This window comes from Peromyscus eremicus, chromosome 6 (genome assembly GCF_949786415.1).
Source record: "Peromyscus eremicus chromosome 6, PerEre_H2_v1, whole genome shotgun sequence".
NCBI lineage: Eukaryota > Metazoa > Chordata > Mammalia > Rodentia > Cricetidae > Peromyscus > Peromyscus eremicus.
The window spans coordinates 34,085,235-34,113,146 of NC_081421.1; the positions used below are offsets into that span (position 1 = coordinate 34,085,235).

The following is a 27,912-nucleotide window of genomic DNA, read 5'->3' on the forward strand; positions in this document are numbered from 1 at the left end:
GTGTCCTGCATAGCGGAAGACGGGCCAGCCGCGCCCCACGCAGGCGCAGGAGCAGAGGCCAGGACGTGGCAGGGCGTGGACTGATAGGGGGTGTGGCCGGGCCTGAGACAGGGACGTGGCCGTGGTGGGGGCGTGGCCTTGCCTGGGGACGTGGTCCCGCAAGGAAAGTTTGGCGGGTAGTTGGGGTGCGGCTAGTGCCTGGGACAAGGAGGAGCTTGCAGTGTAGTGTACTTGGGGGCGGGGCCTTGGTGGGTGTGCAGCCTTGCAGGGGCGTGGCGTGGTGTGGCGGGGCAAGGTCGGGCTGGGCTGGGCTGGCCAGGGCGTTTCCATTGCACGGAGCCACGGAGAGTTGTTCTCTGTCCCTCGGCGTGTGCATCGGTCCTCTTCTTGCCCGCAGCCTGAGCTCTACCTTCTCGGTGAGTGGCCGTGGTCCCGGGAGCGGCTCCTCCACGGTGGGCGTGGGGTGGCGCGGGGCCCTTTTGGGGGAAGGGTACCGGGGCTCCGGTGACCATCTCTCTCTCTCTCCCCCTCGCAGTCCCCGCTCGCTCCTGACAGACAGCATCATGGCCCAGGTAAGCCGTGCGCCTGCAACCAGGGCGATCGGGACCTTCTCCAAAAGCAGCAGAGCTAGGGGAGGTGACGCTGCTTTCGGAGTCTCTTGGTCTCCGCTTTCCCCTCTCACGTCCTGTTCTGTGCCTTCTCCGTGACCTCTTGGTGTCCCCCTCCGTGTCCGCTCTCCTGTGTCCTCCTTCGCTCCGGAGTGTCCGGAACCAGCTGGTGCTTCTCTCGGTACATGTGAACCGGGCCGTCCCAAATCCAGAGTTGCCAAAATTAGAACCCGAGCAGGAACAGTTCTCTTGGTCATGTGAGGCGAACGCCCTTGGGCTTCCCTTATTTTTTATTTTTCCCGCAGTTTCCTGTGTTTGAATACTGGGTGTGCGCTGGCGGTTTCCATGGTGCTTCTGGGGAGCTTTTTCCAGCACTCAGCGCAGTTTATTTAAAAGGAACCGACTGTTCCCCCCACCCCTCTCTGCTAAAGGCACTGAACCAAAGAGCTGGTTTTCCAAAGCAATGAACTCGCAAAACGAGTTCTGAATTGAATTTGCCTTGAGACTCTTTCAGAAGTTGACTACCTAATAGGTTTTTGTTGTTGTTATTTGTTTTTTTTTAATCTCTTAATATTTATCAAGGTATATCAAAGAAAAACTAGTTTATATAGTAATTTATCTTTTGTTTTGTTGTTTTTCAAGACAGACTTTCTCTGTGTAGCCCTGGTTGTTCTAGAACTCACTCTGTAGACCAGGCTGGTCTCGAACTCACAGAGATCTGCCTGGCTCTGCCTCCCAACTGCTGGGAGTAAAGGCATGCGCCACCACCACCTGGTTTGTATAGTAATTTTTAAAAGTTGATCATGTGAGTAAGTTATCATTCCTAAAATATTCCACCCTGAGGTCAGGGTGGTTATACTTGGAATCCCATATCTTGGGAGGTAGAGGCAGAGGGATCAGGAGTTAAAGGTCATCTTTGATCATCAAGAGCCTTGGCTATAGGAGACTGTCTCAAAAACCAAAAGAACAAAAAGTTTCCACCCCTAAACTAATTTCACACATCTTGCCAATCTAACTGGCTTGTCAGAGTCCAGACTATCGTTAGCCTACTCAAACAATGCACCAGCACATACACACACACTCTCCCATTAGTTCAGTAGTCAGTTGCTTTGGTACAATTGGGTAAGATTTCCTGGCCCTTTCAAGAGAAAATGGAGGGATTAAGATGATGTCGGACCTTCATTAAGTTTCTACAGTCCTGCCATTCTTCTGCTTCTGCGCTTTGGTTTTCTCATGTTACCTCCAGGGGACTGTGGACTTAGGTTCCTCGGCATAAAGTGTGTGTTTGTGGGATTAGCTCTACTCCTCAGAGTCTCTCCTGTCTTCATAAGCTATGTGATGAGAGACATGGTGATTAGCAAGCCTCTCAGAGCAGTTCTCTTTGTCCTTGCCCATTTGGCTTGTTCTTGTAAATATCCCAATGATGTCTCAAGTGTTTTTGTTTTGACAAAGTCTCTGTGTGTATGTAGCCCAGGCTGGACTGGAGTTTGCTTGTACTCTAAGGGTGGGCTTCCTCTTTCTCTGAGATCCCCTTGCCTCAGACTCCCAAGTGTGGAGATGACAAATATGTGCCACCACAGTCAGCTTGAAGTTTCTCCATCAGTTTTTTTCTGTTACATCCACTCTTTATCCAGGGCAATATTGGAAACATTGTAGCATGTTGACATTTTCACAGCTTTGTCTGCATTCTTTGGAAACCAGAGAAGTAAAACATTTTGTTAAAGCATTTCAAATTAGAACAGTGTTTGGTAGCTTACATTTGCATTTGGTGATGAGCAGAATGTCCACATTGTATAACTGCTGTCCCTCCTTCTCCCTAGTGGTTTTGGGGAGTAGAGCTCAAAGAGCTCACTCTGGCCTTGAACTTACTCTGTAGCTGAGGATGACTTTGAACTCCTGATCCTTCCTCCTCTACCTCTCAAGTGTTGGGATTCCTGGTGTGCACCACCATGCCTGGCTCTAACTGCGCTTTGCTGTCTAAATCCTTTAGATTCTAGTGTCATTGTAGGAAAGCTGGAGCTTCGTGTTAGGTTTCAGGGCGTTTCTATGGAAGGACTTTTGTTGACCTAAGGGGGTGGGAACCAGAGACTTCATTCCATGGCATCTGGAAAGCAATGGTATTAGATTTCTATCTTAAAGGAGTGTGCTTCAGCAATTAAAATTTCATTGTTTAAACATTAATGTCTCTTGCTTATTGAAAACTTGAAATGTAGCTTCCCACTACAGTAATTCTTCATATTTATGAACTTGGACTATGTATTTATATCTTCTATATTAACAATTTCCCTTTATTTGTGTTGGGAATGCACCATATATGAAAGTGGAGCAATCCAGAACCAGGTGTTTAGGCAGAACATGGGGATGACCATCTTGCTAAGAATTAAGGGCAAAGAATTGGTTGATCTCTGGTGGTACCTTGGACTTCCATCCCTCCCCTTCATTTCCATCCCCCTCCCCTCCCCACATTCCTCTTTGTCCTTTATATATGTATTGTTAATTTTTCAGTTACATGTTTTATTTTTTATTAATTAAATTTCTTTGACAATTTCATGAATGTACATGGTGCATTCTGATTATTCTTACTTCTCTTTGAAGTCCCTCCCAACCCCACTTCCTCACTACATGTCCTTTTCCCACATTCATGTCTTTTTGTCTTGTTTTGTGACCCAGTGAGTTAAACCAGGGCTGTCTGTGTGGACATATTGTAACAATATATGGAGCCTGGTGGGTTTACCACTGTAATTTTCTTTTTCAATAATTTTACCTCAATTGTTGTATCAGAATAGGAAATAAAACTGAGGCAGAAGATCATACTGAAAGCTGTGTAATTTCTATTATCATGTTCAGCAAATAGACTTAGAACTGGAAGAATCCATAGAGTAACACCATGGGACTTTCTCTTTAGTTGGTCTTGCTCACGGTCCCTTAGCATCAGTGGATTGGCTATTTGATGGAGGAAATAGTTTAATGATGGCTTTCTCAGTCCTCCTCAAAGAAAACACAGTTGCTAATTGTATTTTCTATGATACCTAGGAAAAGTTTAGACTTCTATGTAGCTATAAACAATTAGTTGACAGTAGTTATTTTTAAAGGTATGCTTGAAAGTATTCATTTGAATGAGTTGTATATGATTTTAAACCGCAATGCCCCCTGTTATTTTAGTATAACAATGCTGCTATGCTATTCACAAATTACTATGATTTTTGGATTAGTAGTAACATTTTCTATTATAGTAAATTTGAATGCAAACTAATTCAAATTATTTATTAAGAATTAACAAAGCTGTTAAATTTGCCTGAATTATTTCTATGTAGTAGAATATATATGAATCATTTTATCTTTTTCTTTCTATATCCAACTTCTTATATAAATATAATTTTTTCTTTACATCTTAGTAATGTTTCTTCAGTTAGACTTTCCATATATTGGGTTAAATTTTAAAAATTGGGTTCCAAATCTTTTCTTTTTCTTAAATTTTATGCTATTGTCTTAGTAGGATTATTATTGCTGTGATGAAACACCATGACCAAAAGCAACATGGGGAGGAAAGAGTTTATTTCACTTACAGTTCCATATAACAGCTTATCATTAAAAGCAGTCAGAGAAGGAACTCACACAGGGCAGGGACCTGGAGGCAGGAGATGACGTAGAGGCCATGGAGGACTGCTGCTTACTGGCTTGCTCTTCATGGCTTGCTCAGTCTGATTTTTTTATAGAACCCCAGACCATTAGCCCAGGGATGGAACCACCCACAATGGGCTGGGCTCTTCCACATCAACCACTAATTAATAAAATGCACTGAAGCCTACATCCTGATCTTTTGGAGGGTTTTTCTCAGTTGAGGTTTCTTCCTCTGCAATGACCCTAGTTTATGTCAAGTTGACACAAAACTAGCCAGCACAACTGACCCCTTGTCAACTTGACACACAAACATATCATTATTAAGCCACAATCTTTCCTTTCTTGTTCATCCGAAAGATCACATGTGAATATCAACATTACAATATAAACATTCCAGATTTAAAAAATCTTTTATCTCACAGTTGATAAAAATTCAAACAAATTTGATCTCTTTAAAAATACTCAGTCTTGCCGGGTAGTGGTGTCGCATGCCTTTAATCTAACTAGGACTCGAGAGGCAGAGCCAGGTGGATCTCTGTGAGTTCAAGGCCAGCCTGGTCTACAGAGTGAGTTCCAGCAAAGGCTCCAAAGCTATACAGAGAAACCCTGTCTTGAAACACACACACACACACACACACACACACACACACACACACACACACACATATCTTGGTGGGTGGTGGTGGCACACACCTTTAATCCAGCAGAGGCAAATGGATCTCTCTGAGTTTGAGGCCAACCTGGTCCACAGAGTGAGTTCCAGGATAGCCACGGTTACACAGAGAAAACCTGTCTGGAACCCCCCCCCCAACAAAAGCCAACCCCCCAAAACAATGACAACAACAAAAACTCAACTTAGTCTCTTTTAAAAGCCAAAGTCTGTAAAAATTGCAAAATCTCTTTAAAAGTTAAAAGTCTCTGAACCATGGGATTATCTAAAAATAAAAAATAAGTTAAATACTGTCTCACTTAAAGAAGGAAGAACCAGGGCACAGACAATTTGAACAAAGTAAAACCAAGCTCCAGAAGTGTAAATAACTCAATGTCCAGTGTCTGGGATCCACTCAAGATCATCTGGGCTCCTCCAAAGGGCTTAGGTCACTTCTCCAGCACACACAGCTTGTCTTCTAGGCTCTGGCTGGCTCCACTCCACTTCTGCTGCTGTTGTCCTGTGGTACTGGCATCTCCAGAAATGAGGGAGTCCCTTGCCACAGCTGGGCTGCACTTTCACCAATAGCCTCTCCTGTGCTCCCTGCAGCACTCCACCCAGGCCACAAAGCACAGAGCCTCAGCTGCCCTCCGTGATCCACGTATGCCTTCAAAACCAGTACCACTTGGGTAACTCTTATATTACCAAGTTTGGCTGCCAGTGTAAGATATAACCTTGGCCACCTCTGGACCAGAGCTTCAGTATGCTGACCCTTCGGAAACACTTCTAGAACATTTCACCTCAGTGATGCTGGTCTCTTCTTAATCACAGCTAATTCTTCATGTCCAGCTGACCAGCATCCATTGCCCCTGCAAAGCAAGGTTTTACTTCAGTGGTTCTGGCCTCTTGCTAGTCATAGCCAGTTCTTCAGCTCCAGCTGACCAGACATCACAGACTCTACTTTCTACCCAGTAGAGTCTTTACTTCCCTCTGAAACGTCACAAGTCGGGCCTCCATCATCTGCATTACTCTCAACATTCTTATCTTCCAAGCTCCTACAGAAAGCTCACCAAGCTTTGAACACTCAATGGCTTTTCTAGTCCAAAGTTCAAAAGTCCTTCCACAGTTCTCCCAAAAACATCATCAGGTCTGTCACAGTGATCCTGGAACCAGCTTGTCTTAGTAGGGTTACTGTTGCTGTGATGAAACACCATGACCAAAAACAATGTGGAAAGGAAAGGGTTTATTTCACTCACAGTTGCATGTAACAGCACAGCTAGTTTTTCATTTCATTGTCTAGCTACAGCCAAATTAATAGGTATTCCAATTTACTTTAAATACTTAAAAGTTCATGGGCTTGTTTTCTTTGGCTTGGAAAAAGGATTGTCTGTATTTCATACACAAATGAAACATTCCATAAATTTAATTCAGTTTAAGAATGTAATTTTCACATAATCAAATTTTAAGAATTTAATTTTGAGCAGTCTGAACTTAGTTTTATTAGTTGTGCTGTTCTTAAAGAGTTAATGTATTCACAACAGCAGGAATGTCATGAAGACAAAACTGGGCTGCATAAATCTTCAGAGAAACTTCAAGAGTATCACTTACCTCGGTGGTATATATTTAAACTGCGTAAAGGTTGGTTTGAAAATTTGGGGGTTAGTTTAGAATTGTGGGCTCATAATAATGATTTACAAAGACCCTTTGCAGAGCTGGCAGAATCAGGGTAAACAATGAAATTTTCCATGAGTTCATTGCAGAGGAGTCTCTGGACATTGACTCAGATCCAGGTCAGTTATCTCTATAGCTGGTCTCGGGACCCTGGATCAAGGTTGCCTGTTACCCATGGACTCTGCTGCCCTGGCTCAGTCTCGTGCAGTTCCTGATTCCCTCTGACTCTGAGATTTGGATTCTGAGAAAGCCACTTGGCTGCTTTGCAAGCTACTGCTCACCTCATTGGCACCAGCAAGCCCTGGTTTCCTTACCGCTTTCCCCAGCTCCTTGGAAGACCTGCTCCAGTGCTTAAGTGACTTAGCGATGTGCGGTCTGTGATTTTCTTCCTATAATGACTTCAGAGTACAAAATAGAATAAATGTATTTCTACATCATAGGTCCATTTCTGAAAGACACTTTGATTGTGTAACTGTTTACTATTCTAAATTTGCACAAAAGCACTAATCAAATTAGAATTTAGTACTCCTAAGATCTTTGCTTTAAATATATTTTGGATCTATCCTTTTTATCTAGTGGTTTACACAGTATGTAAACATATAAGCCATTAATTAATTGGAAGGAACATATATTGTAGTTAGCTTCATTTCTTTGGATTTCTGTTTCTGTTGTCTTTACTTTCCATTTGTGTGTGCATCCTGAATGTTTGGATATTTGTTTTCCCACTCTGTCCTGGGTCTTGTAAGACATAGAAAGTAAAATGGGAACTGTGACTAATATTTGTTGCTAGTAATAGATGCATTGCCAAACCCTTTCCATGCATTATCTAGTACTTGTGATATGTTTTGGAAATATGTATTACTCTTATTTGAAGTTGCTTTGATGGCATGATTTGTGTGGGATAAAGGAGGGGAGGCATCCTTTGTAGCCATAGCAGGAACAAATGCCAATGCTTAGGGCATGGCTAAGACTTCAGCAGGCTGTAACTTCAGGTAACACTGCCAGAGTGACTGTGGTAAGGGAGGCCAGTGGTTCCCTGTTTTGGGATCCCAGGTGGCTAGGCAGAGCCAGACCCAAGTAGTAGAAATTGCTTTCTAGGTTATGGGGAACCCTTCAAAGGGTTGTTAAAGGTGAGTATCCCTGGACCAGATTTGTGTTTAAGGAAGAGTGTCCTGGTGCTAGCATGGTGGCTGCATTTCTGGGGGTTGTAGTAGACGGGTTTCTGTGTTGGAGTTGCGAGGGAAACTGGATCACTTAGGAACCTGTTCTGATAATCCTGGGGAGTGCTCCACTACCACCAAGGAAGTAAAGTAGGCAGTGGCTAGGATTTCATTATTATTATTATTATTATTATTATTATTATTATTATTACTATTATTATTATTAAAGACAGGGTCTGACTCAGGCACAGGCTTTCCTTGACTTCACAACAATCCTCCTGCATCAGCCTCCAGAGTCCTGTGAATACAGCCATTAGTCATCATGCAGGGCACAGCTGGGACTGGATAGGAGGGACCAATGGGAGAAAGGGACGACTTGGATAAGTGAATGAGGTGATGTTTGATGAAGAGCTAGGTGCAGATCAGGATGGCTGGCTTGCTGAGCTTGAGTGTGGACAGAGAAGAGAGGAGTGGATTTGTTGAATTTGAGTTCCTATTAAATACTTAGGTTCCCAGCATCCACATCAGGCAGCTCACAACTGCCTTGAACTCTAGTTCGAGGGGATCAAATGTCTAATTCTGGCCTCTGGGCACCCATACTCCTCTGGTGCGCGTACACATAAGTTAAAACAACAACAACAACAAATAACACTTCGATGGGGGCTGGAGAGTTGGCTCAGTGGTTAAGGGTACTTGCTTTTGCAGAGGATTCAGGTTTCCTTTCCAGTACTCACACTGCTTACAACCATCTGTAGGTAGCTCTAGTTCACAGGGATCTGATGCCCTGTCCTGGTATCTGTAGGCACTAGGCACTCGTGTGGTGCACATACATATACACAGGCAAAACACTCGTATACATAATTTTTAAAGAACTGTTTAGGCTGCATTTCCTGCTACAGAGCAAGTGAGAGGACTTACACCCCTAAGTCCTCTGACTTGTGTTGATTTTGATATTGTTTATCTCTGCCTGTAACTGAACAGCACTTGACTCTTTTCTACCCTTGGATAGTTTAAGTCACACTCACTAGATTTGTCCTTCTTCAATACAAGAGGAAATAAAGCTTCGTGCTGTTGACTCTTCTATAAACCGATTGTTTTCTGATTGCCCTGCACATGAATTGGTTGGTCGTTGCTTGCTTTCAAGTGTTGTTCACAGAATGCCCTGCTGAACAGTTAGGTGAAGCAGCAGACTCTCCCCTACCTCAAGAGCTCATGGGAGCTGAAGCTCTTGCACACAATAGCAGAGGAGGAGCCATCCTTACTGTGGGCAGCAGACTCTCCCCTACCTCAAGAGCTCATGGGAGCTGAAGCTCTTGCATACAACAGCAGAGGAGGAGCCATCCTTACTGTGGGCAGCAGACACTTCCCTACCTCAAGAGCTCATGGGAGCTGAAGCTCTTGCACACAACAGCAGAGGAGGAGCCATCCTTACTGTGGGCAGATTCTAAGAGCACTCAGTGTTCCTTTCATTTTACTGATGTTTGCCCATGGACGACATTCTTCACTGGCAGGGAAATTTAAAAACAAAACACATAACATCAAGGAAATACATACCAAAGATTTTCTTTTTTTAAAGCTGGTATTGGGGACAGAACTCAAGTCCTTGTATATAATAGGTAAATGCTTTACAGCTGAGCTGTGTCCCCAGCCCTCTTTTTGTTTTTTATTTTGAGACATGCTCTCACTAAGTCACCTGGGCTAGCCTTGTCTTCCTGTCCCCCCACCTTTCCAGGCAACAAAATTATCGAGCTAAAGAGTGGACATTTTTAAAGATGAGAGTTAAAGAGTGAATTTTCTGTTTTGAACAGGTGTTGTCTGAACAGCACGAGTAATTCCCTTTGAGGGGAATTGGTGGTGAGAGGGAAAGAGAAGCGAGGATAAGCTGAGGCTGATGAGGCACCAGAACCCACGGACGAAGCTTATTCTGCTTGACTGTGGGGATTTCAGGAAATGGGGGCCTCCTGGATGAGTCACTCAGAATTACATTGCAGTTTGCGTGGGTAGCAAGGGGCAGGCAGAGCCCTCGACAGGGCTCTGTCCTCATTACTCATTTGTGTGACTCACGTCTGGTCTCCTAGGGCTGCCATGTGGCCTTGCTAGCCCTGTATGGAATACAGCAAAACTGCATCACAATTTCTAGAAAGCTCTTGAATATGTGGCAGGAAGTGATTTCTTCTAGCTAATAGCTGAAATCTTTAAGGATGGTTTTCTTCCTTACACCTCTCAAGAAGTTTCCTTCAGTTCTTAGGGTCAGATATACTTTTTGCGACAAGTGACTTCTATCTCTTTTTTTCGACCTTGCCCATTTTTAACTCTGTTTCCTTGCAGTTTCTTCATAACTTACAAAGCAGATCAACAGTTCTTTTTTTCAAAGTGTATTTTGCAAACTGTTGTTTGTGAGCAGTGGTTTTCCTGAGACAGCCCACCTCACTGTCCTGCAGCATACTTTGTCTACCACAGGGATATACCTGCCACACCTCCTGTCCCCTTCCTCTGGGCAGCTCCTTGGTCTGCCCCACCCCCCCCCCACCCCCACCCCCCCCCCCCCCGCCTCCTTTCTTCTGTGTGCTGGATAGTTTTCTGTTAACTTGACACAAGCTAAAGTCATCTGAGAGGAGGGAACCTCAATTGAGAAAATGCCTCTATAAGATGGGGTTGTAATCTAGCCTGTAGGGCATTTTCTTAATTAGTAATAGATGGAGGAGGGCCCATCCCATCATGGGTGGTGCTGTCCCTGGGCTGGTGGTCCTGGGTTCTACAAGAAAGCAGGCTGAGCATGAAGAGCAAGCCGATAAGCAGCACCCCTCCATGGCCTCTGCATCAGCTCCTGCTCCAGGTTCCTGACCTGTTTGAGTTCCTGCTCTTTCTTCAGTGATGAACAGGGGTGTGGAAGTGTGAGCAGGATAAACCCTTTCCTCAAGTTGCTTTGATCATGGTGTTTCATCACACCCTATCTAGAACATTCTGGGGGCCTCTTTCCCTCCATCTTCTTGCCTTGGGAGGCAGCGCAATACCACATGATTAAGGAGCCCCAGGCCCGTGGCTTGAGTCAAGTCCTAACTGCTATGTACTTACTTGATGGTTAGTGAGTGATCTGCTGAGCTGGAGTCATTTTTAGAGTTGGGTCTCACTGAGACAATCTATGGGACCTAGCACAGCACCTGGCTCATTGTTGCCCTCAGCAGCTAGCTGTTGCCATTCTGATCCAGGTCCTTCTTCCACCGACTTCTTCCCACCTGTTATTGTGGTTTGATGCTGTATGACCTGTCACTCAAGCCTGCCCTTTCCCGGTGTACTTGCCGTGGACAGATGCAGTCGGCTGTCCAGGTCTGAGTTTCAAACCAGCACCAGCGGCTCCAACTCTGTTCCTGCTCGTTCCCCTCTCATGTTCCTGCCAGTTGCATTTGTTCAGTTTCTTCTCTCCTTCTCTTGTGTTAGTCTCTGACAGTCTTGGCTGTGCTCTTTATATATATATATATATATATATATATATATATATATATATATATATATATATATATATATATATATTTGTCCCCACCACTGTCAGCGACAGTGCTGAGCAGAGTTGGCATTGTTCCTGGCTCCATTGCCTGCAGTGTTCCTTGTTGGCTGCAGGATCAGCTCTGTGCCTGTTGTGTGGCATTTGTAGACCTTTCCCATGTCTCTATCCAACCTGATTCTTTTTCCAGTCCGTTGTAGCATGTAACCCTTTATCTGAAGTAACAGATAATTTTATTCTCGTGCTTTTGTGCATGCTGACAGCGAACCCCTGCAGTTGTCTGTTTTTGTGATGTTGGCGACTTTACAGGCAACCTTTAGGTCTGTCTTGGGTTATCCCCGCCTCAGTTTCTTCTCCTCCCCGTTCTGTGCTTTCCCTCTTGCCATCTCTCATGTTTGTGCTCACATGTGTGGCCCTCATCAGCCTCTGCACCTGCTCGCTCCCTGCACTTGGTTACTTACGTGTCTGATTTTCCTGCTTTGGGAATCATGAGAGATTAGTAGAAGCACTCCATGTGGTAACTCAAAGCAGGAGGGCTTATAAAGAAGAGTATCCTTCGCGGTTCTTGTCTGGCACACAAATGGCCAAGTATTTTCAGAAATCGCTGAATCGTCTCAAGATCCCCAGCTCTACAGGACCGGAACTCAGTATGAAGGCTGTGTAAACCCAGAGCTGTACTTCCAACTGAGTGGTTAGAGTGGGGCATCACATTTTAATGCAGGCTCAGTGTGCTTCAAGACTGAAGTGGGAGAGACTTAGCAGGGAAGGAAGCCTGCAGGCACACCTCTGGGAAGCAGGAGGCCTTGGTTGGGCGTGAGGGAGATGAGGGAACTGCTCTCGATGCTATTGCCAGTGGCTCTGGGTATCTCCTCCCCTTGACGGGCCCTGCCACTTCTCCCCAAGTGCTTCCTCCCCTTTCAGATGGGTCACAAGTCTTACCAGATGGTAAATTTACTTAGAGGTCAAACACAACATTGAGCAAAGGGAGACTGGACTGTCGATGTTACTGGCTTTTTGGCATTGGTCACAGTCCTTCTGTCTGTCTCAGGTTCTCAGAGGCACCGTGACTGACTTCCCTGGATTTGATAGCAGGGCTGATGCAGAAACTCTTCGGAAGGCCATGAAAGGCTTAGGTAAGTTAAACCTTTTCATTCTAAAAGACCAAAAAATAGGGTGGGAGGTGGGTACAAATGCATTCAGATGACAACATGGTATCTTAGACCATCCTGAAGTCTCTAGATTCATTCTCTAGAACTGGGTAGGCAAGTGACATCAGCTCTGTGCTCTGAGGTCGCCAGTCTAGCTTACACACAGTGTGAGGCAAACTCAGTAGTTTTGCCCATCACATGTCCACTTCTCCTGCTTAAGGGGCTCTTACACTGCCACCGCCACTGCCACCATCATCACCACCATCACCGTCACTACTGTCACCCTCCACCACCACCACCACCATCACCACCACCATCACCACCACCACCACCACCACCACCACCACCATCACCACCACCATCACCACCACCACCACCACCACCACCATCACCACCACCATCACCACCACCACCACCACCACCACCACCACCATCACCACCATCACCGTCACTACTGTCACCTTCCACCACCACCACCACCACCACCACCACCACCATCACCACCATCACCACCACCATCACCACCATCACCACCACCACCCCCACCACCCCAGTTGCTAATTCTCTTGAGGGTTTTTGCGTGTGACTGATCTACTCTCAGGCTCCTACACCAGATTTGTCACTCTCCTTACCTTGAGAGGTTGCCCATGGCATCCCCAGGCCCCTTTTCAGACTCATCTCCCATTACTGTTTGATATCTCTGGTCCAGCCAGGCCTGGCTGTCTGCTGTACATGCAAGTCCCACATTTTTCTATTCTGTGAGCTTTGTCCTCATTCTAAACCTGTCCCTATGTGGCTGCCCCTCAGAAGTCTTCATCTTTCAAGACACTGTTGGGTATCCCGTTCCCCCAAACTCCTTTCTTCTCTTGTTAGCCAGGAGACCCGCCTTTGTCTCTCATGTAAGACTTGGACCTCCCTAAGGAACTTGCCATTCTGCTGTAGTTTAGTTATCTATAGGTTTTTAAGTTTCCACCCTAAATTATCTATAACTCGAAGCCAGGCACTATGTTTTTTTTCTTCTCTTATAATAATAATAATAAATAAATAGTAAAAACCTCCTGTAATACCCAACATGTTATACTTTGTGAACAGCTATTACTGGGGTAACTATGTAACTTTACATGAAAGATTGGCACACCAAGATTTTAAAAGCCAGGAGTGTTTGTCCATCCACTTTAAGTCCAATTGAAAATAGGAAGTTTTTGTGTGTGTGTGTGTGTGTGTGTGTGTGTGTTGTTTTCATATATATATACACACACACACACATATATATATATGAATATATGAGAAATATAGTACTTTAAAAATTCTCAGTTTTATGTGTTCTTTCGTGTAAGCTGTGTTTTATGTTTTCATAAAGGGCATTGAGAGGGCATTGAGAGCACAGAGTGGCTGGTGAGCTAATTGGAAAGGTTGCTTAGAAAGTGGGTGTGTGGGAGGCCAGCTTTCATTGCTAACCATCAATTCCAGGCACCGATGAGGAGACCATCCTAACCCTGCTCACATCTCGAAGCAATGCTCAGCGCCAGGAAATTGCCGAGGAGTTTAAGACTCTGTTTGGCAAGGTAAGACCACAGCCCATCCAAGGTAGGAGGGAGAGTCCAGCTGTGAGTTTTAAAAGACTTTGAGAAGTCAAACAATCTGTAAGGAATTTTTTCAGTACCCTCCTCTCCACCTCTGAGAATCCTTAGATGCCCATGTCCTCAAGAGTGGCACAGTGCTCTTCTGTAACTTGCTTACCTTCTTCTGACTAGGTCAAACCATTCCTGGATGGTTAGAAGATCAATAGATGACTAATAGAATACATGCACTGTACCAACAAATTGTCATGCTGTATGATTTAGAAGACAATGGAAAACAGCCTCACACAGTTGTTTCCTTGCATCATGCTTTTGGAGTGTAAGGTGTCAGCGGCCCTATATTGGTCACTGCCGTCTTCTTTCCTCTCTGGTCCATTATCTCTTGAACTTAAGGAAAACAGCTTTAAACACCTTAGTCAGTATATATTGCCGTTTGAGGTTTGGGTCAAATGTCGAAGGTACACTCCTTAGGGCGTTGGTTAGCACAAATATCTTCTGTAATACTTGAAGAAGCACCATAGAGAATTGACGAGAGCAAAGGGCCGACCTTTCTATTTGGGATGACCATGGTCACCAAATTTGTGTTTTCTGAGGTAGGACCTTCTGGATGACCTGAAGTCTGAACTAACTGGAAAGTTTGAGAAGTTAATTGTGGCTCTGATGAAGCCTTCGTGGCTCTACGATGCCTACGAACTGAAGCATGCTCTGAAGGTAACAGGGGGCAGGCGAGGGGCGTTCTTGTCGTTCATAGAGCTACTTTATGCTGGTAATCAGCCTGTGCTTTATCTGACTCATTTCAGCAAAGGATGCTCAGGAGACAAAACTGTGGGAGTCAATAAGGGGTCAAGGGGAACCAACTTTACATGTGTCATTCAATCTTCACTTTTAGGCTATGGAAATGTTACGGATGAGATATTTTAACTTTTGAAAAAGGAAGCTGGTAGTTGACTGTGTTGACACATTTGCTCGGACGGTGACAGGAGTGGCTTGTCCTTGGTGGGTTCTGAATCAGTAGACAAAATAAGCAGCTCAGGGATTCTGCTCACACAGCAGAAGAATGGGAATTATCCAGTCAGGAGACTGCATTTTCCGAGTCTCTGTGCTGTTCTGCAATTACAGTTTTGAAGTAAATGAGACCTGAGGACCTTGAGAAAGGGGCCTTTTAACAGAATACATCTCAAGCATTGTTAGCAACTCAGATTTTCCCATAAAGATGAACTTAGGTATTTTAGTGCTTGAGATTTTACAAAGAAGCAGAAATAGAAAATATGCTGTCTTAAACAGACAAACCTAAATGTAGCCGTATTGCTGCTTATATGTTCTGATGTAGCAGTGCAGGCATGACTTTTATAAGTACAGAGAAGAATTATTTATTATTATAAATTATAAATAATAATTATAAATTATTTTATAAGTACAGTTAGAATTATTTTTCAGAAAGAGAAAGTGAGTTCCAGCAAATGGTCTCCATTGTCAGCCATCTCTCTGTTCTGCTACCTGAGATGACCTACTTAAGCAGTAAGGGTTTACTTTGGCTGATGTCCATAAATAACTGGCCCCAAGGCTTTTGGCCTATAGCCAGGCAGGAAGCCAGAGATAGAGAAGAAACAACTGTGGTCCCACCATCCCCTTTAAAGACATTCCCCCGGTGACCTAAAAGTCTCTTAAAAGGTTTGGTTAGCAGTGCCTAGTGCCACTCTGGGCACCAAACTTTTAACGTTTGGGCTTTTAGGGGGACAGCATTAAAGATCTCAACTGTAATGGTATGTTTGATGGACATAGAAAAGTAAACTTTATTTTTCATTCAGCAAAATAAAAAGTAAAATAGAATTGGATTGTCCCTGGAAAGAAAATTAGTGTGGAATTTCTTAACTCTGTAATAATAGAACATGTATACAAAGAAATCCATGTTATGTTGGATATTTTTGTAATTATGTAATTTGGATAACATCCAGGGAAATAGCTTTCCTTTTTTATCTTATTGACTTGTTTTCTCCACTAAAACTAAATCTTCCAACAGGGAGCTGGGACCAATGAAAAAGTACTGACAGAAATTATTGCTTCAAGGACACCCGAAGAACTAACGACCATAAAACAGGTTTATGAGGAAGGTAAGCAGTTGGAGTTCATTGCCTTCCCTTTGTCTACATGGATGCAGTCCTGTGTAGATCAGGCATCAGGCTGTACATGATTGTTGAGTGAATGAACTGTAAGTCAAGCAGGCTATTCTTCTCCTTCAATAAAAAGCAGACAGCAAACAAAATAACAAAGGAACACAGTCCATCTTTTTACTCCTGATATAGTCATTGACAACACCTGTAAGGGAGATGCAGGTTCTTTTTGCATAGGACTTGCAGACACTATAGGAATAGACTGGCTTTTTCTTTTGTATTAAGATTTTTCAAATAAATTCAATTTTATGCTAGACATTAAGAGCTATATAGAAGACATTTTGGGGAACAGGAAGAAAGACTGAAACCCTTTTCCAGACTGGAGTTGATAAAATATTGATAAAGGTAGGCTGTCCATCTGCTGGGAGTGCTTGGCTAACGTGCCCTGTATTTTAGTTGTCATTTTTAGTGTGACCTACTTTTGTGTGTATGTGTGAAAACAAAGTCTGTATTTTAGTCTAGTCCATATTTCAATGCCTTGAATGTATTCAAGTCCATGAAATGAAAGTGAAGGAAGAGAGTTCTGATCTTGTCAGGTTTTTCTGTCTTTGGACTCAGCTTGGAATGTTAGCCAGTGACTGTGGCTCTCCGGTAGGATTAGCTTATAGAATTTAGATGTGATGTTGTTAACCCACAAGATCAGAACAGTATGAAATTTAGGAATTTAGGATAACTAAATAACTACCAGAGTTTCTCTTTCCAGATTCTCCTTATAGTCAAGATGGTTGCTGCCACTATGGCAGAGGTGATACACATATCTCGCAGTGGCAGTTTATTTGATGTGATCTTCAGAGCTCTCTATCTAGGGGTGCCGATATTGAGGAATGAGCATCTGTGTTTCGGTAAATGTGCATGCTGCATCCTGCTGGGTGTGTTACTGGGCATGGCTCTGTATCCATTACTGCCCTGAGAGACATAGAAGGCATGCACAGCACAGCTCTTGTCCTCAATGAGATTATAGTCAGTATTTAAAAGATGGTGAAATTTAAAAAGTCATACATGAAGAGTATTAATTCAGGATGCAGACAGGAGGGAGAGGGCATCGTAGCTTTGGGTCTTAGGCAATGCTTCATAATGCAAACAAGATAGTTGAATTTCAAGTGTAGGTGACATACTAAGCATCCATTGAAAAATGCGTGGAAGAAACGGGCTGGGTGTACACACATGCATACACAGTGCTGCACTGTTTAGCTTTAAATGTGGAACTTCTGACATTTGCAGTAGCACAGGTCAACGTGGAAGGCATTATGTAACTAAGTGAGGTGAGCCGGGAGCAGAAAGACAAACATTGCATGACCTCACTTGGAAAGAATCCAACCAAGTGATAAAACAGATAAAGCTGTTAGTGGAGAGAGTAACATGGTGTTTGCCAAGGCTGGACAGGAGGGACAATGAAGAGAGAAGATGATGGTGCTCACCACACAATGCGGCAGGGTGCACAGGTTCTGAGAATCTGGTTGTAGCATGGAGACTATTCATAGCATTATATTGTACACTTGAAATTTTCTAAGAAACTAGAAATTGTTTCACCATTCATAGAAAAGTACATGGTGGTACCGGTTAGTTTGTGGTAACCATTTCACAGTGTATCAAACATGATGTATACCATAAATACATCCATGTTTTATTTATTCCTTGTAACTCAGCTAACTGAGGAGGAAAGGCTAAGATGGGTCCAGTACCAAAGGTAACTCTGATCATCAGTGACGTGGACCCTGCGTCAAGGACAGTAGACTGAGAGAGCTGACAGAGCCTGACTCTAGGAAAGGGCAAATGTATGTCTGTTATGGAGATAAACAATGCTGGGTAGGTGGGCTGTGCAGGGAATTTGCATGCCTGGATGATGAGCATGACCTTGGGTCAGCAGTATAATGGCTGATGGAATTTTGAAGGAGCAGTTGAAGGACCGAAGGAGATTTGAGTGTAGATGTGTATTGGATGGATAGCTCTGTAGGGAGGAAATGAGGAGGTTGTGCAGTAATTATGGCACCACTGAGGTTGCTGGGAGGTGGGGGCATGAAGAGTACAAACCAGGGGACTTTGGGGGGATTTGATAATTAGTTGCAGGTGTTGGAGTAGAGGAAGGAATCAGATGCCTACAGGTTTCGTATTTGGGTAACTGGTTCTAATATGCAAAAAAAAAAAAAAGAAGCACCAGGCTTTTAAAATAGTCCTGCTTTCAAACAATGGCTAAGTATTTTAATGCCTTGTAGCAGGAGCATTTTAAAATAGCAGTTTGAGAGTTAGTGAAAGGGTATATGACTCAGGAGCACTCAGCTCTCCCCTTCCTATGACCTCGAGGGGAGGAGCTGGAACCTGAGGAAGGAGGGGTCATACTTTAAACGGTCATTGCTGTCTGTCAGAAGTGACTTAATTGCTGCAAAGGAAAAATATCTTATTGGTGGAGATAGGACCATGCAAAGACAAGAATTCAGAGGATGGAAAACATCTGGCAAAAAACAAATCACAAAAACATTTGAGAGAAGCAGAGCTTCATGATTATCACACTTTCGAAGCCTTACACTGTCATTCTGTGTCTGCATATTACTAATGACATTTGGGGAGAGCATTTCTAAGTGGCTGTCATAATTTAGGCTTGAGTGAATGCTTTTGGGGGACATTAATGTAGCCCATTTTCATCCAACCGCTCACTTATTGAATTAGAGCACTCAGAGATGGCCTAGAGAAGATTTTTGTTAATCAAATATAACCTGTCTTCCTGTATGTCTTGTTCATTTGATTAACGGGGCAGGGTTTTTCTAGTTGAGAGATGCTATGAACAAGTGTGAAATCATTGTTTTGCAGAATACGGTTCCAGCCTGGAAGATGATGTGGTGGGGGATACCTCAGGGTACTACCAGAGGATGTTGGTGGTCCTCCTTCAGGTACTGCTAGAGATTTAACATGGTTGATTAAGGAGTTGGGTTGGAATGACCTACCTCCATTAAGGCCACTTAAAAGTCTTTCAATAATTCCTGGTATGTGCCCATTCCCACTGTGATGGCCACATGTATGCCTGTGCTTGTTTGTGCCTCAGAATATCTGATTCAGACTGTAAATAGCCAGCTCATTATTCATTTCGGGCAGCTGTATGCAGCCCGTTCATTCACAGAATTTAGAATCAGCAAGGTTGTGCTGGTGCACACTGCTGTGTGGTAGTGCAGCATGCTGCAGGGGTGATATGATCTTAGCCCAAGCACAGTTTTCTGGAGAGAGAGAGTGCATTGGCATCAGGTGCATCTTTCCATCAGAAGGAAGATGCTCTGGGTCCAGTGTGTGATGTTGTTTCTTATAGGCAAATAGAGACCCCGATACCGCAATTGATGATGCTCAAGTTGAACTGGATGCTCAGGTGAGTGAGGTCTATTATATTTTGTAAAAAATGTATTTAGCAGCTCCCTATAAAACATGTGATCCTTATAGGTAAGTTTTTCTTACTTTGATCTGGCCAACAATATAATTTTATCCAAAGCTGAAATAAAAGTAAGCAAATTATATTGCAAGTTACACCTAGGCATGTTCTTTATTATCATTCACAAAATGGACAATTAAAAAAAAAACAACCCTGTTTTACCGTTCTATTGCCATGATGGAATAGGTCTCCTAGTATGATAAAATAAGAAAGAATGAATAAAGTGTTTATGGTTTAAATGGTATTTTATTACAAAAGAAGTGACACGTTAGTTTATTTCAGCATTAGGAAATTCTCTGTTTCCTTTGACAGCGTTCCAAACAGGATGATTGTGCTTCTGACAGCTACTTTTTATCAACCCTCAAATGAAAATTTTCACTTCAGGGACTTCTGAATCCCAGTGCAATCTCAGTGTGGTTTATAAAACAGTCACACGTAAGGAATACGCATTAGGGAATGTGATACATGAGAGCTGAAGCCTGGAAATGGGTCCTCCAGTACTTGGGTTCCTAGAATCACCCGCTGTAGCCCGTCTCTGGTCATGCTTCAGTTAAGGTGCCATTGGAAAGGGGAGATGGGGTGTCCACTCTGCACTTGCCAGCAGTATGTCTCTGACTTTGCTAAAGAGAGGAAAGTTATCTTTTCAGTGGCTGATTTCATAACAGCTTCAATCACTGTGGTCCTGGTCTCCCTGGAGAAGACAGGAAACATTTACTGAGGGATCACTGTACAGTAGTTCACTCATGCCCATTCTGCCTTATAAATATCAGGTGTGCCATGTTCCTATCTAAGCCCTTCAAACTTGTGTTTCACTCTCCTCAGGATAAAGTCCAGGCCCCTGAATGCTTTCCTTAAACCTTGTAATCCGTCTGTGTCTTAGGCCTTCCACCCCAGCTTGAATTCTCTTTTCTTCTCTTGTTCCTACCCCATCTCTACAAAGGTCAGTCCTACTCATATGCTTCCTGTGTGACCCTTCCTGACCTTCAAGCCATGAGTCAGGTGGCCCTCACACAAAACTGTAGCACCTACCCCAGGCTTCCTCTCTCTGTCTTCCTGCCTCAGCCTGCTTTTCCGGGTACTGTGTCAGTTCGGTTCTGGCCTCAGCTCCTGCAGGAGTGCTGCTGGCATTCAGTCAGTAACTGATGCGTGAGTAAGTGCTGCACTCAGGTCCAGGAGGCCTTTCCCAACTGTGACTAAGGGAACAAGCCCAGGCCCTCTGAGTAACAATGGAACTCCAATCCCCAGCCTGACTCTGGGACTCGAATACCCTCTCTCTTCCACCAAACAAGCCTCATGTTCAATGTTAGCTCCCTGTTCTGATTTCCTATATCATATGAAGTGTTTACTAAATGCAGGTTAAAAGCTCAGATCCAACTTAACTCCATGTTTTTGCAGAGAAAGGGCAAGAAGAGACCTCTTGATTCATTCTCCCCCAGCTAGGGGCTTTGCTTGGTTTCAGATGATCACATTGCTTTCCAGAATTGGTTCCTTTGGGCTTTTGTGAGAGATAGTACTGTTCTCACATTCCTACTCTGAGGATTAGGAGTTCTGGAAGCTTTTCAGTGGTTACAGAGAGGGAAGCCAAGTGCAGTCTCAGATGACAACGGTGAGGCCTACATGAGGGCCCTGTGGGCAGACTTCCTGGCATAGTTGATGTAATCGGCACTGTGTTGTGTGAGGCCTAGGGAAAGCCGTCCCCTTGAACCTTCTCATTGATTTTTCTTCCCACCGTTTGTTGCACAGAACTGTCTCCCAGGTCCATGGGCCTGTGGATCACCTGCAGATCTTGGGTTTCAGCTCTGGGCCTACAGGTCTGGGTGGGGTTCTCATAGTCTCCCAGGCACTGATGTCCTGATCTGGGGACTGTGTTGATTACCCAGGCTGTGGACATGTCACTTACCTGTCATGCAGCAGATGTGACCATTAGAATACCGAAAGTGAGATTTTGTATGTGTAAATACTGCCTTATGCGGGGGGGGGGGGGGGGGGGGGGGACTTTAAAATCCCCTGATGGAACCCCAGATTTCCTCCCTTTGCTGTGACCAGGAGCAGCAGAGTACAAGCCACACTGGCCATGCCCTCTTGACTATTCGAGTCAGTAATCCAGCCTGGTGCAGACTGCTTCTCTCAGGTCTGGGCCGCGCACTCCCTTTGTCCCTTGTAGCAAAGGCAGCGAGACTGTCTTCACTAGGAGGATCTGTGATTTCTTGGTGGAGAGGAAGCTGAGACAGCGAAGGGCTTTTGCACAAACCTCTGAGTTTTTTCTCTACTGATACTTGGCACTGAGGCAGGCCTGTTATCTTGGGAATCTGATAAGCCACAGTGAGTCATTCGCTTGAGAACTGAATTCCTAGACAATACTTCACCATTTTTTTAAAAATAATTTTAAACATCTTAAATCAATTTAACCTTTTAAAAAATGTTTTATTTTTAAGATTCATTTATTTTTTATGTACATTGGGGTCTTGCCTGCATGTATTCCTATGTGAGGATGTCAGATTCCCTGGAACTGGAGTTAGACAGTTGTGAAGTACCATGTGGGTGCTGGGAATTGAACCCATGTCCTTTGGAAGAACAGCCAATGCTCTTAACTGATGAGCAGTCTCTCCAGCTCCCAGTTTCACGTTTTAAAATGTGTTAAGTTGAGTTACTATTTTAAGAGTGTTAAAACCGATGTTTATCATCTTTCTTGCCAAAGGCTTGTTCTGGACAAAGGACTGGACAAAGATGTTGGGAGGGGTCTTATCTTTTAATAGTCTGTTGGTAAAATAAAAAATAGCTCTAGACTACTATATTCCGAATGCTTTTGCCTGCCAAGATCAGGAGTCATATACTCACAGGCAAGGAAGGCACTGTCATGTCTTGTCTTTATTTGGAGTGTCCTTGTGGAAGAAGACCATCTCCAGGCAAGTTACATTCCTCTTGGCCCAACAAGGATCTGTCTGTTAAAACAGTAACTAAAAATATGTAACTGTATGACATCGTAAAGATTGGCCACATCTCAGGTGACCTCAGATTTCATAATGTTCACATATAAGTTGTGTAAGCTTGTGCATGAGCTTTGTGAGCATTTGTGCTTTTCATGTCAAAAGTGAATATGGGTACTCAAGCAGTTTCAAGGGTATTTATTAAGTGCCCGATAGGTGCCAACCACGGTGCTAACCTACAACGTTTGAGCATTTTACCATGATCTGTGTGGCTGTGTACCAAGGTGTTCTATAACTAACTTGGCTTAAATCACAGATGTAAGAAGGAATTAAGATGTTTTCTTTCTGTCGTGTGCTATAGACATGACAGCAGCTAGAGGCTGAACAAAGCCAAGCCCAGACAACTTCTCATGGAATTCCTTTCCTGTCTGTAATCCTTGGTTAACACTGAGATGGCAGAAGCTTTCCCAAACCATGGCACCTCTCCTGGAAGACGAGATTTCCTGTCAACATGCATGAGCTCCTGTGTTATTTCTGTCATTTCTGTGCTTTGCATGTGACCCATTAACTTGGCACACAGGCAGGCAGATTCACTGTTCAGGAAGGGGCGGAGCGCTGGGAAACCAGAACAGTGACTGACTCATGCAGGGTGGTTGCTTGCAGGCCTTGTTCCAGGCTGGAGAGCTGAAGTGGGGGACAGATGAAGAAAAGTTTATCACCATCCTTGGGACACGCAGTGTGTCTCATTTGAGAAGAGGTAAGTAAAAACATTGTTTGAGACCAATGCTTTGAGAAATCTGGGAAGTGTGTGGGCAAGTCTGAGAAGATACCTGCCCCAGAGCAAAATCAGTTTTCAGTTTGATCTGGAGAAATCTCACAGTTCTTGACCTGCTACTGTAGCTCTTACAAAGCTAGATGCCCTTAGCAGTTCTTTCACCCTCAGAGGTGATGAGGGACACCAAGGAGCGTCTCACTCTAAGAATTTCCCTGCACGTTGGTCCCTAAGACTTCATGTGCATCCATTCAATTCCCATGCTAGTGTCAGTTTAGGATTAGTTCGATGGCAAGCGACAGAAACCCCTCATCATGGCTTTAACAGTTGGGCTCTATTTCCTAGGGTACAACGAGGTTGATTTGGCAGGACGTGTATCTTTCTGTCTTCCTGCCACACTGTCCTCTGTGCTAGCATGTCCCTTCTTTACCTCATCATCACAAGATGGCTGCTGTAGCACCAAGCCTCATTTTCATAGCAGGAAGAGGAGAAAAAATTAAATCGGTCATATTTGTTGATCACCTTTTAGAAGGAAGGAAATGGGCTTTTCAGAATCTCTCACAGCAGATTTACCTGTTGGTCTCACTGATGACAACCAGCAAGAGGCCAGGAAATCAACACTTTGAAATAACGTGTGGAATCCAAGCATGATGCTTGGGGCTTAGCACACGGTGGCCCTGACAGCGAGGAAGACGGGGTTTCTTCAGCAAGTGTAGAAGCACGTTCTTTCTTATTTTTCTAGTGTTTGACAAGTACATGACAATATCAGGATTTCAGATTGAGGAAACCATTGACCGAGAGACTTCAGGGAACTTGGAGCAGTTGCTCCTGGCTGTGGGTAGGTGAATTCACAATGTGTGTAATATTTATTGTGATATGAATTGATTTCATCCAGTTGAAGCTAAATCTGAAAATCATCACGTTTCTTCATGGAAAGTAAGGGAATGATACGACATTGGATAAACCAAACTCGTGTCATTTCCTTTGGGAAGTCTAGGTTGATGTTGTGGATACATGGTTATTTGCTCGATTATGTGGAATACTAAGAGCATTAGTAAGACTCATTTTCAGATCACATTAAAAATAGTACAGCCAGCTGGGCGGTGGTGGCGCAAGCCTTTAATCCCAGCTCCCATGAGGCAGAGCCAGGTGGATCTCTGTGAGTTCGAGGCCAGCCTGGTCTACAGAGCGAGATCCAGGACAGGCACCAAAGCTACACAGAGAAGCCCTGTCTCAAAAAAACCAAAACAAACAAACAAAAAGTACAGCCAGATGTGTTGGCACACACCTTTAATCCTAGCACTTGGGAGGCAGAGGCAGACTGATCTCTGTGAGTTCGAGGCCAGCCTCATCTACAGAGTGAGTTCCAAGACAGCCAGGGCTACACAGAGAAACCCTGTGTCAGAAAAACAAATAGATGAAAAATAATACTATGGCCCTTTGATGCTGTGGACATTATCACAGAGGCTTGTCTTTCTGTGGGGTTTTAGAATTCTTTTGAATACTGTCCTCACAACTTTTCATGCAAACTGAGAAATTATCATCTGGCTAGAAAAAAAGTATATATCTTTGATGTGACAGGAGATGGGATGGTGCTTGTTTTCGGGTTAAATAATTTGGAATTTTAAGTGCTTAGAAGAACTGGAGAAGTCAGTTTGCAGTCAACTACGGGGTTTGTTTTTAGCCATTCTCCAAATCCTGAGGTCCTGGTTTCACATGGTCTGAAGGCAGGTGGTCTGTCTGTCTGTTCTGAGCATTTGATATAGAGCTCATTCCAGCTGTTTGTTTTCTGGAGAATGAGCAAAAGTTACAAAAGAGCCAACTTTGTGAGCTGGAAACTTGGCTCTTTCATGATGGACACAAACATGAAAGTCACAGATATTCTGAGCACTTATTTAAAACTATATTATTTAACCTGAAAACAACCACCATCCCATCACGTGTCATGTCAACGATACAGATTGTTTTCCCCTAGCCAGATGATAATTTCTCAGTCTGCCTGAAAAGCTGTTTTTCTTAATCTTTGAAAAGGAAGAATTAAGAAACCTCACAGCTGAAGGATTGTCGGTTTTTTCTACCATGAAGTTTTTATATGTGAGGTGTCCTTTGCTGAGTGGACTGCAGCCTGCACAGCCTTAACTGTGTCAGTTGTATGTGGCAGGAGGAGAGATGCTTCCCTGTCAGCCTGGCCCAGAGTGTGGACTGCAGTGGATACATCCGGCCTGCTTATGTGAATTGTGAGTTTTAGTTTGGAGGACTAGGAGAGAACACAGGAAGTCAGTCCAAGTGCCTCCAGAGAGTATAGTAGTCTTCTTGTATCATTTGATTTGAACATCTTGGAACAGAAACTTCCAAGCTACTTGTATACCTTATCAGTGATGAAGGCTGTGGTATGACAACTGCTCAGATGCCAGCAAAGACCTCAGAGAACAAAGAGGTGCAGGGAAGACTCGAGCCTCTGGCCCAGTGCCATTCCGTGCCTGCATAGACCTCTGGGGAGAACCAAGCTAGTGTCTAAGAAAACAGTTGGTGAGGAACCCTAGCAGCTTGCAAATGGGCCATTCTGCAGCACATCTCACTTTTTTTGTTTGTTTGTTTGTTTTTCCAGACAGAGTTTCTCTGTGAAACAGTCATGGCTATTCTGGAACTCACTCTGTAGACCAAGCTGGCTTCGAACTCACAGAGATCCACCTGCCTCTGCCTCCTGAGTGCTGGGGATTAAACGTGTGCGCCACCACCACCCCGCTGCACATCTCACTTTTACACTTAGAAACAGAGCTAAGAACACGAGACAGTGTTTGCATTGTGATGACGTCATTCTTCTCGTGTCAGAATAGCATCTGACAGTTGTATTATGTGTTTTCTTAGTGAAGTCTATTCGGAGCATACCTGCCTACCTTGCAGAGACCCTCTACTATGCTATGAAGGTGAGTGGACAGTGGGAACCTTCTGTCTAATGAATGCATCTTCTCTGTCTGATTATGCTTTAGACAACAACCGGAATTTACTTCTTCCAACGTGTACCCTGTTTCTACTAAACTGCTAGACCGAAGTGACTTAAGTCAAACCAGGGACATTTGATGCTGTATGTGAAGACTTTCAACATCTATGTTCTTTCTCCTTTAAAGGGTGCTGGGACGGACGACCACACCCTCATCAGAGTCGTGGTGTCGAGGAGTGAGATTGATCTGTTCAACATTAGGAAGGAGTTTAGGAAGAACTTCGCCACTTCTCTGTATTCTATGATCAAGGTAGAACTTTTTCTTATGTTGGAAACCCAGGGCCAGACAGTGGGCGGCATGCAGGATAGGTGAAAGAATCCTCCAGTTCATGTGCTCAGTTAAACATTTTAGTCACAAGAGCAGAGCTCGGGGCTCCGAGGAGGCTAAAGGGAGAGTTGGGTTACAGGCACGGCAAGGCAAAACAGACCCAAGACTTTGCCAGTGCTTAGACTGTGTTCTTCTGTGTTTCCGCAGCATCAGCTGTCTTTGTGAATGCCTCTCTCGGGTCACTTTTTCTCTGGTGTCAGGTCCTATCTGCAGTAAGGGTCAAGGCAAACACCGCCATCACTGTAAAAGCAAAGCTTTCTGTGACCCTGATATTTGGCAGTTGGTCTTTTGACAGCCTTTCTTGTGGGGGCATAAAAGTTACTGCGGACCGTGTGTAGAGTAGGGTTTCAGTTGAGCAAAGCTTCGCACTTAATGTATGTGGTATGTGTGCTTGGGCTGAAGAGCGCTAGAGAGTTGGCACACTTAAGACACTAGTGTTTCACACATACTGGTGTATGAAGCAAGGTTGAGAAAAGCATGTTCTGTGCTTGTGTTTGAGGAAAAGCCACAGCACCCAGATGGCCCTGCACCTTTGTTAGCCTAAGAGAAACTGGGAGTCTGTTTGGAAAGCTTGATGATTTTAACATACTTGGAAAAGTTTCCTTGCCCTCTCTGTTTCTAGCTGGAAGAACATACTCCGCTATCATTAAGAGAATGGCCCTTGAGGGGTAAAATTAGAAAGTTAAACTAAGTGATGTTGGTAGGAACTTCCCTGTGTAACATTCCTGTTGTGAGAGTCACGCAGAGAAGTTGCCCAGTTGGGAAGAAAGTCATAGGAACACAACTCATGCCCAGATCGGTCTTGATCTTTCATTTCCTATGGCTTTTGTGAGTCACTGAGTTAACTGTGTTTGGGTTCCAGGGCGACACGTCTGGAGACTATAAGAAAACTCTGCTGCTGCTCTGTGGAGGAGAAGATGACTGAGGGGCTGGCTGGAGTGCTCCGTGCCTGCTGCCTCCACCAGCGTCCTTCAGCACATGCAGCCATGCTTGTATTCTCGCGCCTGACACGTTGCCTTACTCACACTAGTATGCTAATGACCAAATGTGTCATAGATGACAATAGCGGCACACTCTTGTGGTCTCCCTGTCCACCTTAGTGCTGACCTTCACTCGTGCCTCTAAGTCTAATGTCTGAGTTATTAATATTCTCTATGAAGAGGTCAGGTTGCTTTTTATAACCTTTTTTAAAGCTTCATTTATATTAAGTTAATAATCCATATTACCTTGATCGGAACCTTAGCCATGAAATTGTGAACTCCTGGAAATGCTGTCAATCAAGCTTACTGCTCTATTAGACCTGCAAAATTATGATGGTTGTATCAAAAAAGATTAATGACAAATAAACATTCCCTTCCCTCA

The 27,912-nt window shown here is 44.0% G+C and overlaps 1 protein-coding gene across 1 annotated transcript; it reads left to right on the forward strand.

Moving 5' to 3' along the window:
* The first annotated feature begins 539 nt into the window (after positions 1 to 539).
* Anxa5 (annexin A5) lies at positions 540 to 27,912 on the forward strand. Its single transcript, XM_059265376.1, has 12 exons — positions 540 to 572; positions 12,260 to 12,344; positions 13,830 to 13,924; positions 14,537 to 14,650; positions 15,960 to 16,050; positions 18,916 to 18,995; positions 19,406 to 19,462; positions 23,113 to 23,206; positions 23,964 to 24,059; positions 26,090 to 26,148; positions 26,350 to 26,472; positions 27,413 to 27,912. Exons 1-12 carry the CDS (start codon positions 564 to 566, stop codon positions 27,473 to 27,475), a joined length of 966 nt encoding a protein of 321 aa, XP_059121359.1. The 5' UTR covers positions 540 to 563; the 3' UTR covers positions 27,476 to 27,912.